Raw genomic sequence first — 14,315 nt, forward strand, 5'->3', positions numbered from 1 at the left:
AATTGGATTTGCCCGGTCGTCGGGCAAACGTCCATTTTTCTCTCTCCTTCTCTTTCTTTCGCCTTGGTCTTAGGCCTTCAGCTTCTCTTTTACTTTCTGTGAACATACTCAATTAAAAGCAAGTTAACGTATGATTGCCATATTACCTACTATGTACCTTGATATTCTAAACCTATATTACAAGAAAAGACTACATATAAAAACAATATAAAAGTGTTTCGCGTATTATTTCTCGTGGTCATCCCCTTGGATTGAAATCCACGGCTTTATCTTATCGGCCGCGACGACTGTTCGTAATCGTTTCGAACCTTCCCTTAAATCTTCTATATCATAGCGGTCATTCGGCAGCACCGCTCGAATTCTGAATGGCCCTTTGTATTTCGGTAGCAACTTCCGACTACTCCCTGTCGCAGGTTCACTGGTTATTTGTACCAACAATACCAGCTCGTCCACGGTATACCTGCGAGCTTCTTTTCGTGTTCGGTCATACCGCTCTTTCTGTGCTTTTTGTTCTTCAGAAATGTGCCTGCTTATATCTCCTCTTAATGCACTTAAGTCCAATCGGTCCATCTCTTCTCGTATGGCACTTAATATTGGTCCTTCAGCTACTGTCCTTGTATCACACCCGATCAATGCTTTCATCGGCGTTGCGTTGATGCTTTTATTGTGCATAGTGTTTATGGCACTTTGCACCTTCTTGACCTGCATGTCCCAGTCCCGTGCGTCTTGATCTGCTGCGCTTGCGGCTAAAGCATCAACAATGGTTTTATTGTAGCGCTCACATTGTCCATTCGCTCTTGGTGTGGCCACTGCATTGAGCACGTGTTTAATGCCGTACGTTTGACATAGCAAAGCGAACCTACGTGATGTGAAACTTGTTCCCCGGTCACTTATGATTCTTATTGGAACACCAAACAAGTATTGGGTTGTTCGGAAAGTAATTTCGTTTTTTCCCGACAGAGGATTTAATTGTATTTTTTTGCACCCAACTTCACACTTAAGCCGCATAATCATTATATGTTTTGAGAGCTGATATAGCAAGGCTTGTGTGTGAAAAAGTCCAATTGATTCTACGCAGTAGTTTTTGGTTGGTGCCCTTTTAAATATGGAGAGCAATAAGCAGCATTTTCGTCATATTTTACTTTTTTACTATAGAAAAGGTAAAAATGCTGTTCAAGCCAGAAAGAAATTAACCGATGTGTATGGAGAAGATGTGTTGACAGTACGCCAGTGCCAGAACTGGTTTTGAAAATTTCGATCCGGCAATTTTGATGTCGAAGATGCACCACGTTCTGGAAGGCCGGTTGAAGCTGATAAAGACACGATAAAGGCATTAGTTGATGCAAACCGGCGAATAACAACACGTGAGATCGGCGAGAGGTTAAATTTATCAAATTCAACTGTTTATGACCACTTGAAAGGCCTGGGTTTAACCTCGAAGCTCGATATATGGGTTCCCCATGTTCTCACGGAGAGAAATTTGTGTCGTCGCGTTGACGTCTATGATTCGCTTCTCAAACGTCACGAAAATGATCCATTTTTGAAGCGCATCATTACTGGGGACGAAAAATGGGTTGTATATAACAATGTCAAACGCAAGAGATCATGGAGCAAAAAAGATGAACCGGCTCAAAGCATTTCCAAAGCCGATATCCATCAAAAAAAGGTGATTCTGTCTGTTTGGTGGGATTTTAAAGGAATCGTTTATTTTGAGCTTTTACCGGATAACACAACAATTAATTCGGAAGTCTACTGTCATCAGCTGGACAAATTGAATGATGCACTTCAATAGAAAAGGCCAGAATTAATCAACAGAAAAGGTGTAGTGTTCCACCAAGATAATGCGAGACCTCATACAAGTTTGGTCACTCGCCAAAAGCTTTTACAGCTTGAATGGGATACAATGCCACACCCACCATATTCTCCAGACCTGGCACCTTCGGATTATTATTTGTTCCCGTCACTGCAAAATTTTTTAGACGGTAAAACCTTCACTTCAAATGAGGAGGTCAAAAACCACCTCGATCAGTTTTTTGCCAGCAAAGACCAAAAATTTTATGAGCGTGGAATCATGCTACTACCAAAAAGATGGCAAAAGGTATTGGACCAGAATGGCCAATATATAATTTCATAAAATATTTGTTCATTATACGAAAATTGTCTTTCATTTTCACAAAAAAAACGAAATTACTTTCCTATGAAGTAGGACGAGTCTTCTGATTCTTCACTGGTTCGACAATCGTGAATTTCGTAAACGCGTCCACCATCACGAGCAGGTATTTATTGTCCTTTCGGCTTGTCTCAAACGGTCCCACGTGGTCGATGTGTAGGGTATGAAAGGGTATTGGCACCTTTTCTATCGTATTCAACTTGCATTGTTTCTTTCCCGCTGTACGTTTGTAGTATGCACAATTCAAGCATGCCTTTACATACTTGTTAACGAAGCGTCGCATACCGGCAAACCAGTCATTCTGTTGAATCCTTTCCAGCGTTTTTTCCGAACTCAAATGCCCAGCATCATCGTGACACAATCTGCAAATCTGCAACCTTGCATCTCTCGGAACAACCCAAGCCATTTTATTATTAGAAAGACGTCGATATAGTTTATTCTTCCTAAGTGTGTATTCTTCGAAACAATGTTTTGTTTCGGGAGACTTCTCATTATTAGCCAGTATTGTCCTAATACGAGCTAATTGTTCATCCTGCATCTGGGCAGCAATAATCCATTCAGCTTCCGTAATATCCACGTAAGCAATTTCAAGAACGGTCGGTTGAGAATTTCGGCTGAGCGCGTCCACGTGTGCCATCTTTGCTCCTGGCCGATACAAAATTTCGAAGGTAAACTCTTGAACCTCCAGCCACCACCGACCTATACGCGGTAATAAATCTTTCTTCGAGAAAGTTGTCCTTAATGCGCTACAGTCGGTTATCACTTTAAACTCAATCCCTAGTAGGTAGACTCTGAAATGCCGTAACGCGAAAACAACAGCCATCGTCTCTAACTCGTAAGAGTGGTAGCATCTCTGATCAGCTGTAGTTTGTTTGCTGAAATATGCGACTACTGCCATATTTTCGTCTTCTTGTTGTTGTAACAACATTGCACCAACCCCTATGGAACTCGCGTCCGTGTGTAATTCCGTGGGTCGCGTAGGATCAAAAATGCACAAAATTGGACGAGTTATTAATTTTTCTTTTACTTGGCAAAAAGCATTTTTCTGATCTGACCCCCATTGCCATTGCACTTTTTTTCGCGTTAGACGTGTTAAGGGTTCTACTCGTGCGGCGAAGTTTTTAATAAATTTCCTAAAGTAACTCGCCAATCCCAGGAATTGACGTACCTGCTTTACGTTTTGAGGCGGTGACATTTTCCTGACCGCGTCTATTTTCCGTTGTCCCGGGCTTACTCCTTGTTCACTAATCTCTCGACCCAAATATTCAATGTTCTCCTTGAAAAAAGAACATTTGTCCAACCTAAGCGTTAAACCATGTGTCCGGAGAGCCTCCAAAACTTCTCGTAATTTATCGATACCTTCTTCGACGGTTCCTGACGGTATTATTATATCGTCCAGGTAAGAAAATGCTGTTGTCCCTTTCAAGGATCCAAGGACTTTGTGCATGAGTCGTTGAAAAACAGCTGGCGCGTTCGTTAAACCGAAAGGCATTCTCAAAAATTCGTAGTGTCCCTCTGGTGTAATAAATGCTGTTTTTGCAATCGAATTTTCTGCGACCGGAACTTGATAATAACCCCATGCTAAATCGACACCCGTGAAATACCAATTTCCTCCAAGTTTGTCGATTTGATCATGAATGAGTGGCAAAGGATATTTATCTTTGATGGTTATCGCGTTCAATTTACGGTAGTCCACGCACATCCTCCAATCTCCGGTTTTCTTCTTTACGAGCATAATTGGACTAGCGTATGGCGATTCAGACTCTCTAATTATTCCATTATCCAACAAATCCATTATTATATCGCGTACGACCTCCTTTTCCGATTCCACGAGACGGTACGGGTGATACGCAACCGGCTCGTTCGTAAGGCACTTGATCTCCATTGAAACAGTATTTGTTTTCCCGAGATCTTACATCGATGATGAGATACAATCCCGAAATTCCTCCATTAACGCGACGCATAATTCTCGTTCCTTCCTTCTGAGTTTTCCCAAATATAAATTAAAATTCGCGTCGATAACGTAACTATCCATTACAGAAGTTACTTGCGGTCTTTTGTAATTTCTTGTATCGTTAAACGTTAGTCGATTTCCTCGTTTCAACATTATAACATGTTCTTGTTGAAGAAAATCTCTTCCAAGTATCGCGTCGTATGCCATATATGCATCCGGAACAATAAAAGAATTTACGTCCGTGATAACATTTTGAATCTTTACAGTGACTGGCGCTACCTGATTTATTATTACTGATGTTCCAGCAAATCCTTTAAATATCGTATCTTCTACTAACTTCGTCTCAATCAAATATTTCTTTATAATAGATGAATGGACTACAGTACATGCACTACCAGTAACTACTAAGCTTGCTACTTTATGTCCATTAATACGAATATGGATTTGGAACATGTTCGAAAAATTTTAAAAATCTTGCAATACATTTACCTCTTTCTGCGGACGATCCTCCCGCCTATGTCCAAGTTTTTTGCAAAAATTGCATTCTATCTTCGGCTTTCTGCATTCTTTTGCTATGTGTTCCATTTTGCCGCAATTGAAGCACGTGATGATCGGCACCTTCCCTCTAACAATAGCTTTCGGTGCAGAAACCATCCGCTCGTTCTTCGGCTTCTTCTCTTCTGTTCCAGGCATAATTCCCATGGTGCACATGTACGCGTACAGGTCATTAGAATCGGTGTGTTTGGCCGATCTCACCGTCCTGGCTATGGTCTTATCCGGTATTCCAAATACCACCATGTCGATCATTTTCTCCTCAGACAAGCTGATATCCAACCGTCGTATTAAATTTAATTTTTGAAAGCAATAATCGCCAAGCGACTGCCCCGGCTTTGCTTCATACAAAACCGCTTCCCGAAGCAATTTTGAAAATGGCATTGTCCGTAGAAATTGAGAGAAGAGATAAACTTTCGTTTCCGCCCATGTGGTCGCGCTACGCATACCAGTGTCGTACCACTGGCGGGCATGACCTCGCAATCTCGTTGCAATAAGACGCATGACACTCAAATCGTTCTAAAAGAATCGCGATGCCAAATCATCTACATGACGTACCCAGTTTTCTATGGAAATGTCTTCCTTGGTCGGGTTATACACGGGTATAAGATTTTCATCCCCGGGACGTGCATATACGGGTGATTTTGCTCGTGATACAGTACTATGAGCATTCACACTCTCCGCACTCCGTTCTGAACGATTCGGTAATTTATTACTATCATCAGTCATCCTACGCGAGTGCGAGTTGCGTCTTCGCGGGCTGCGTGATCGTGATCGTGCGCGCGACGAACACACTCCTGGGCTTCGCGAGCGCGAGCGTGACCTCGATCGACGATATGATCGCGCACGAGATCGCGATTGGCGTAAAAATTCCGTGATCAGGTTTTCCAATCGTCCAACTCGCGATTCTATAGTGTCGTGGTCCTTACCGTCAGATTCCGGAATATCACGGCTGCACGATGCACGACTCATGCTGTACTTTAATAGTCCCACTTAATTACGATAGTTTAAAGTATCGTATAAAGTACATATACTACTGTTAATATATAAAGTATCACTAAAATTAAATTCACAGTTTATAATTACTATTTGTCTTAACACTAAATGCACACTTTATAGTCCAACGATGCCGCTCAATTGTCCATACACGGCACTGAACACTTATTGTTTCTGCACGTTGTACACGCGTATCGTTGTAAAATGTTTCACTGATTACACGCGGTTATCCCACTTCTGATTCTGTAAGCGTTGGAGTATCGGATAGGAATATCCAATAAAACTCACGGGCGTGTGAATAACCAAAGTTTTATTCTCAAACCGATAGGTACGTGTAATCTCGACTACGAGCAATACAAGAATGACTCCTTCTTGACTTTTCGTTAGCCCTAAGGACGCCTACGTCACCATGGCCTCTTTCATTGCCTAAAGCACTTCAGCCTCAGGTCAACTTTCCCTCGAATAAGGGGAAGCGCGCTGACAAACTGCACATGGCCTACCTCGGTCGTTCGTATACTTTGAATTTCTAACAGCATGTATCTATTGTATTTCTTAACAAAACTTATTCTTACCCCCGACCGGCTGATCGTTGCTCGCGCGCAAATCAGCACGCGGTCTGTTATCGCCCCCTGCGCTGCTGTAACTGGAGATGATGCGTGTCAGGAACGATCTCCCCACACCATGACTCCTATGTCATCGGTTACGAAATTTAATCAAGGTCAGGTCAGGCTTATGTACGAATGCAACAGCGTAATGTCCGAAATTCTTACGTACGCGCGCAATAGCGTATTAAAATCACTCATCATTTATTGAAACTAAATTGGAGTAGAGTTAGGTCTGGCTTATGTACACTTGCAAGAGCATTATAATACCTAAAATTTGTTATAATTCATTGTTGCAGTCAGGTTTGATTTGTTATAGGTACGAGTGCAATAGCGTAATAATATAATTTTATTAAAACTAAATTTCCGTTGCTAAATCCTGTGACAGGTACGAGTGCGATAGTATAATAATTCTAAGAACTTTCCGTTGGAGTCGGGTTTAGATTGCAATATCTACGAGTGCATTTGCATAATAAGTCCGAAAATTTTATCAAGGTCAGGTCTGGCTTACGTACGCATGCAATAGCGTGAGAACTTTCCGTTTTAGCCGGTCAAGTCTGCGATATGTACGAGTATAATACCGTTATCAACGATATTTCCGTTAGATCCCTGAGCCAGAATCGGACTAGCTATACTACTGTCCTTGAAATGGATGATTCCTGGGGTAATTTGAAACAACTTTTGCCTCAGCGAAAATGTTATCTGAAGCTTTGTTAACGAGATATTAATCAAAAACCCCGACCAATCAGAGCGCGAATCTGCCAACCGAGTTCCTGCGGTAACATTTGCTACCAATCGCAGCGCGTAGCCAATGCTATCGCGGGAACTCGGCTGACAAACTCGCGCTCTGATTGGTCGGGGTTTTCTGTTAACATTTTTGTTACACCCTGTAATGTCGGACTCCCCGACTGTAAGCAACATAACAATCACTACCTTCGCGGACTATACCGTGATACTAGTCTCAGATCTGGATGCAAACGAAGCCTCTAACAAATTACAACACCTCAAAGAAGTCGAAGTTTGATTACAGAAATGGAGGTTCAAGGTCAACACCACAAAATCCATTCACATAACATTCACACCGAGAAAAGATATATGTCCTCCTGTCCAATTAAACAATCAAGAATTACCATAGCAAGAAATAGTAGCTGGAAAATTACTATGGGAAACGCGTATTATAAAAAAAAGAGAGCTATTAAATGTAAAATACAGAGATCTCTGGTGACTGATTGGCAAAAATCCCAAATGACAACTATATGCCAGCCACCTTTGGGGCACAGCCTCTGATTGAAACATAAAAATAATAGGAACATAACGAAACAAAAAATTAAGAACAATTACAAATGTATATTAGTATATTCTAAACAGCCAAATCAAGAAGGAAGCCGGCGGTTCTATAGAAGCGAAGTCACTAGAAGATACCATTTACGACTACAGATTTATCCCAATAGACTCACAGTAAACATCCCGGACACCTTCGAGAAACAAGAAAGGCTAAGAAGACACCAATTCCTCCAACTGCCTTTCAGACTTAGCGGTGCAAGGCACTAAATAACATTGTGATACGCCAGTTCACTTTCAAGCCATGTACAATGTATATTATTGTAATACTATTCAAGCTATAATATACATATTTAGAAATCACCAGGGTCATTCCACGCCAAATTGGACATTTTTTGGCAACATTTTGCATTTTGTTGACACTTGGGTATGTTGTAATCTTTAGTGATATATAAATGTGTGTCGAAGGATTTTTGAAACTTTTTTAGAATATTGATTTTACAACTGTTTAATATATAATATCAAAATTTTTCCAAAAAATCATAACTGTTGAACTAACAAACTGATAAAAATGAGCTTTGTGAAACAAAAATTATTTCAGGTAAAAAAAAAATATTTTTTAACCATTTATTTTGCAATTGTTTTAAAAAAATTCAATACTATAATAGTGGGGCACTATTTAAGAATCTTAAAAAATGAGGATAAAACCTCACTTGTCCTTTTTATGGAGAAATTTTCAAGAACATGGAAACTTATGATTTGACGCAGCGTTAACTTTAATTCATTCTCATATAGCTAATTTTAAAGTCTCCATATATTTGAAAATTGGTCCATAAAGAGGACAAATAGAACTATATCCTTGTTTCTTTTTCAAATTTTTAAATAGGGCCCCACTATTATAACATTGCACTTTTTTTTAAAGGACTACAAATTACATGGTCATAAATATTTATTTTATCTGAAATAATTTTTATTTGGTAGTCTTATGTCTCCACTATAAGCACCCACAAAGCTCATTTTTATCAATTTGTTAGTTCAAAATTCATGATTTCTTAAAAGAAACGTTGACACTGTATTTCAAACGGCTGTAAAATCAACATTTTAACAAATTTTCAAAAATCCTCCGAGATACGTTTATATATCACTAGAGACTACACATACCCAATTATGAAAAAATCCGAAATTTTACTCCAAAAAGTCTCCGATTTCGCGTTAATGACCCCCTATCCGGTGATAAATATCATAATTTGGTAGATTTTACTTAAGCAGTTCATAAGAAAATTAATCAAATGGGTTAGTGTGATGGAACCTTTTGTATGCAATGCCAACATGAACGTAACAATTAAATGTTTAATATTGCACGTTTTAAGTACCATCCGAAGAGGGTTTTCCACAAACATTGTTATCTGAATGTCACTATATCTACCACGTCCATATGTACCTACATTCGACGTTAATTCGTGTGTCGCGAAGCGTTTCAAAGTCGCCTCGTTGCAAGGGAGCAATATTGGAAAGTGCCGCGCCAGCTAACAAAGAAATCGATAACCTGTATTCACATAGAGTACAGAATCCATTAGGCCACTGACAAGCATGCCAGCATGCAATGGCATGTGCACAAAGAAGATTATTAATAAGGAATACCTTGACTTCATAGTAATCGTGATGTTTATTTAAGGTTCTCCTGTCAGTTGAATTTTCTAACCATTGTACCACCAAAGGAGGTCACTTCAATAGATTTACGCAAGAGTAAATAAATTCTAGCCAGACACGGACCAATTCGTGTATTGAAAACAGCAGTGGCTGTCAGAGGAACGTTAAAAAGCAAAGGGAAAATATATAGAGTCTTGTCCAAAGTGTTGCGGATCTGCACAACTAAATTATTTGCTTGTCCCCTATTTTGTTCAATTCATTTAACCTTAGTGTTCATAACCGGGTACCCGGGTGCCTGCTTATGACTTTGAGTTCGGAGTTTTTTACGATCCCGATAAAATATTTGTAAATCCCTACAAATCCATTTTTATTTAACACATTTATAATCAATTATGTATCTACGGTTGAAAAATTTGTTTATTAACATTATCAAAATCGACTTCAAAGTTTACAATACACTTCTTTGATAATAATCGGAGTACCCAGGTGTCCACATAGAAATACATCATAACTGACATATAATTTAAGAATGACGCTACAATGAAGAGTTATAAATAAATGTAATGTTTTTGTTTAAGAACGTTATTTTTTGTCTCCGTATACATAAATACTGTACAAAATATGTTCAAATAAAGATTTTCACGGACAAAATAAAATGATTGTTTTTGACGATTTTAATTACAATGTTTCATATTTGTTGTTGCAACTTATAATTTTTATAATGTACTGTCAGTACTAACTTGAAACAATAAATTGTTTTTACCAGGCTTGGACAGAAATAATTTGAAATGAAAAATAAAAAATAATACTTGACCGAACACTTTTCAATTAATAATTTTTTTCTCTTTAATGGTTGAACATAAACCAAATTTTTTATAGTAAGAGTAGATGTCTGAGATTCTACAAAAAAAATACAGATATTTACAATAACGGTACAAATGTCTGTCCTTTCATGTTGATTAGAATGATTGAGCAACCAGGTGGTTTGAATGTCATGAGTAGCTTAGTAACAACATTTCTATTAAAAAATTCTAAAAAGGAATGGATACTGTTAAGGAAAATTTATTTCTAAAAGTGATATAAAAATTTAACAAAAACCATATATATTTCAATACTCTACACTAAAACTTCTATTTACATCAACTGCCGTTTTTTTTTGTATTTCTTGTCTTCTTTTTTCATGGTATACAAGGTTACTATAAAAGAAATAAACAGTGTCCACCTTTTACGAAAGCCAAAGTATCATTGATATAATCAAAACAATTACATTGTCTTTCAGTGTAATTCTTTGAATTTGTGTTGGGATTAAAGAAGTCACACTACACGAAAGTTTAATCCATAATACTATATTTGTTCTTATTACATTCAATATTAATTATATAAAGTAAAAAAGTAAACACGTGCGTCACATTTTCGTCCGTCTAGATCTCTGGCGACGTCCGCCAGGCGTCGCGTCTCTAACCGGATGTGTGGGCATTGTTACCAACACACACCCCTTTGGCCACACATCTGTATTATTTCTGTAAACCAATCATATTAGTAAATAATATATGTTTTTCTGGTGTCAAACCTTTTGTGAGAATATCCGATTCCATCTCCTTTGTCGAGACCAGTTCAATTTTAATATTCCCTTTCTGCACTTCGTCTCTTACAAAATAATATTTCCTGTTCATATGCTTGGTTCTGTTCGTAACATTATTTTTCTTAATCCAATCTTTTGCGGCTTGACTATCGGTTTTCAGTACCACTGGCAGTTTATTACACTCCTGGAGTCCCAAACTGTTTAATAATGAATACACCCATTTAATCTCCTGTACTCCTGTATATATTGCTATCAGTTCTGCTTCACATGTTGATAATGCAACTAATTTTTGCTTTTGGCTTCTCCATCCTATGGTCGCATTGCCAATCTTAACTATGTATCCACTAAAGGATTTTGCCGTTGTTGTTGTACTCCAGCTAGTATCTGTACTTATAGTGAGTTCAGTATTATTCCCATTGTAGATCAGTTTAAAGTCCTTAGTTCCTTTCACATATCTGTATACTCGTTTGAGGGCAGTTAGATGCATTTTTCTTGGGTCATGACTATACTGGGACAGCTTTGATATTGCAAACGAAATGTCCGGCCTTGTGCCCACTGACAAATACATTAACGATCCCAGTATTTCCTGGTATTGAGTTTTGTCTGTAACTGGTGATTCTTGATAATCGTCAAGATTTTGTTGTGCATCTAACGGAGTTCTTGCTATATTACATTCTTCTAGTTTATACTTTCTTAACATCTTATCCACATATCCTTCTTGAGATAATGTAACCTCTCCGTCATTATTATCTATCTTAATATTTAGAAACTTTATCTCATTCTTGGTTTCAATTAGTTTAAAGTCGTTGTGTAGTTTGGACATTATTTCGTTTATAATTGAACTGTCTGTGCCAATTACAATACAATCGTCCACATAGATTCCTATTGTAATCATTTTATTTCCTTTTTCTAGTTTATATACACACGGATCTTCTGGTAATGGTACTAATCCCAAGTTCTTCAACGCCGTATCAAATCTCTCATTCCAAGATTTACCTGATTGAGGCAGTCCATACAGGCTCTTCTGTAACTGACACACATAGTTAGCACGTTTTTCGTCAATAAATCCTTCAGGTTGTTCTAAAAATACTAGGTTTTCTAAGGTCCCGTATAAGTATGCTGTTTTTACGTCATATTGTCTTATTTTTAGTTTCCTTATACTTGCCATAGCAATTAAACATCTGAATGACTCCAACTTGACCACAGGGGCAAACGATCCATCATAATCAATCCCTTCTTTTTGCAAGCAACTTACGGCTACCAATCGTGCTTTATAATTTTTAATACTACCGTCAGGTAGTATTCCTTTACACTATAAATCCATTTGCTTTTAACAGCTTTCTTCACTCCTTCTCTAGGTACTAACTTCCATAAATTGTGAGTACATAATGACTCCATTTCCTCTTGCATAGCCTGTTTCCAATTTTCGGCTTGGTCAGATTCCATTGCTTCTTTGTAACCTTTAGGTATAACAATGGTCCTGTGATTCTGTATCTCCGCATGCATACACTTATCCTTTATTCTTTCCGATCGCCGAACACCTTCTTTTTGTAAGTTCTCTTCTCTTTTTAATAGGGCCATACGATGCTGCAACTGTATTTCTTCATTGGTTTTTCCCTTCTTCCTACCCGGTCTTTCTCCGGTTCTAGGGACTTCACTTTGATCATTATTCGATTGTACCTCTTCACACGATTCCCTGTTTTCTCTTTGCTGTTCTTCATTTTCCTCGATTTGATTAATCGTTTCTTCACATTGTCTTATGCTCCCATCTCTTACTGCAAGTATATCGTACTCGTTCTGATTATTTGTATTTCCATCATCGTCTGTTTCATACTTAAATTTACCAAGTTCATCTATATCCACATGCTGTCTTCCCAAGAGCGATGCTCCCAATCTCTGTTCTCTGAATTTTACCGTTCTCGAAGCATGAATCTTCCCATCCGTAGCGTCATATATTCTGTATGCCCTCGTACTAATCGAGTATCCAATGAATATACCCTTCCTCGCTCTTGCTTCTAATTTGTTTCTCCAGTTTTTAGGTACATAATAAAATGCCAGGCATCCAAATACCTTGAGGTATATTACTGACGGCTTCCTGCCAGACCACATTTCTATTGGAGTCAGTTGCCCTGTTCTCTTGGTCAATCCCATAAACATCCCAAGTATTGATGTTCAGTAGCATGATAAGCTTTCTCACCTTTCCATGTACATGGGGACGGAGCACTCTGACTTGTGCTTCGTGCCTCCTCTTCTGACAAAGCTTGTTCAATTTCTTCTATTGTCAACGACCTCTGTGTTCTTAAAACGCTAGCTGTTTTTTCCATTTTGGGGTGAATTCCTCTTACCACATGAAAGGTTAATTCACTATCAGATATTATTTGGCCCAGAGCTGCACTTCGTGATGCAATATTTTTAGCACGTGTAATATATTCCTGTACCGATTCATGACTATTCATTTTTATATTTTTTAACTCGATGCTTACATCTATTTTTCGGTCTTCTACATTTCCGGAAAATCTCTGCTTTAATTTTTCCCATACTGCTTTAGCTGACGATTCATTCAGAAATTGGCCTGCTTGTTCTTCCGACAAGGTTAATATTATAAGACTGAACGCTTCGTCATTTTTTGCTTCGCACGTGGCTCTAACCTTTGCCTCGGGAGATTCTAAGTTTGCAGATATCGGAGGTTCCGCAGCCTCTATTACTTCTTTATATAATTTTCTACTTCTTAATATCGCACTTATTTTTAACGCCCAAACATAATAATTTTTATTTGTAAGCTGTTTAACTATATTTATCGGTATTATGCCGCCTTCGGCCATTTTGAGTTTTTTTTTCTAGTACTTTTTAATTGTTTTATATAGCCAAACATTAACCTCTAATTGAAAATTGTTTTTCTTTTCTTTACCTTCATATATCTTTTTCAATCCGCAATTATCTTTTTCCAACCACGCTCTGCTACCATATTGTTGGGATTGAAGAAGTCACACTACACGAAAGTTTAATCCATAATACTATATTTGTTCTTATTACATTCATTATTAATTATATAACGTAAAAAAGTAAACACGTGCGTCACATTTTCGTCCGTCTAGATCTCTGGCGACGTCCGCCAGGCGTCGCGTCTCTAACCGGATGTGTGGGCATTGTTACCAACAATTTGGAAGACTAACAACAAGTTACAAATTATTATCTATGCATGAGTCTTTCGTCACACAACATATTTCAATACCATAATCCAATTCATTCCAAACATATCGGCAACACCAGCAACGGGCGTTGTGATTCGTTACTTGAGATCGTTTACGCCTACAGGAAGTAAAGGAACAAAAACTCTGTCTTAGGGACAAGCTCGTCAGTACTAACAGAAAACCTTAAGTCTGATGACAGATCCAGAGGCATACAATCATTTTTAACGTGGCCCGAAATCCCAAAAAGAAAAGGGAAATGAAATGTAGAGAGTATGCCGTATGTAGTCTTATCACAGACATGATAAGATATGGCAGAGGCGACGAAAACGAAAAAGAA

At 38.3% G+C, this 14,315-nt stretch overlaps 1 protein-coding gene across 1 annotated transcript; it reads right to left on the bottom strand.

Moving 5' to 3' along the window:
* Positions 1-12,928: 12,928 nt before the first annotated feature.
* Positions 12,929-13,609, bottom strand: LOC107193730. Its single transcript, XM_015583235.1, has one exon. The coding sequence runs from the start codon at positions 13,607-13,609 to the stop codon at positions 12,929-12,931; it is 681 nt and encodes a 226-aa protein (XP_015438721.1).
* Between the last annotated feature and the right edge of the window lie 706 nt (positions 13,610-14,315).

The sequence above is a fragment of the Dufourea novaeangliae genome, unplaced genomic scaffold (genome assembly GCF_001272555.1).
Source record: "Dufourea novaeangliae isolate 0120121106 unplaced genomic scaffold, ASM127255v1 scaffold32, whole genome shotgun sequence".
Classification (NCBI taxonomy): Eukaryota; Metazoa; Arthropoda; class Insecta; order Hymenoptera; family Halictidae; genus Dufourea; species Dufourea novaeangliae.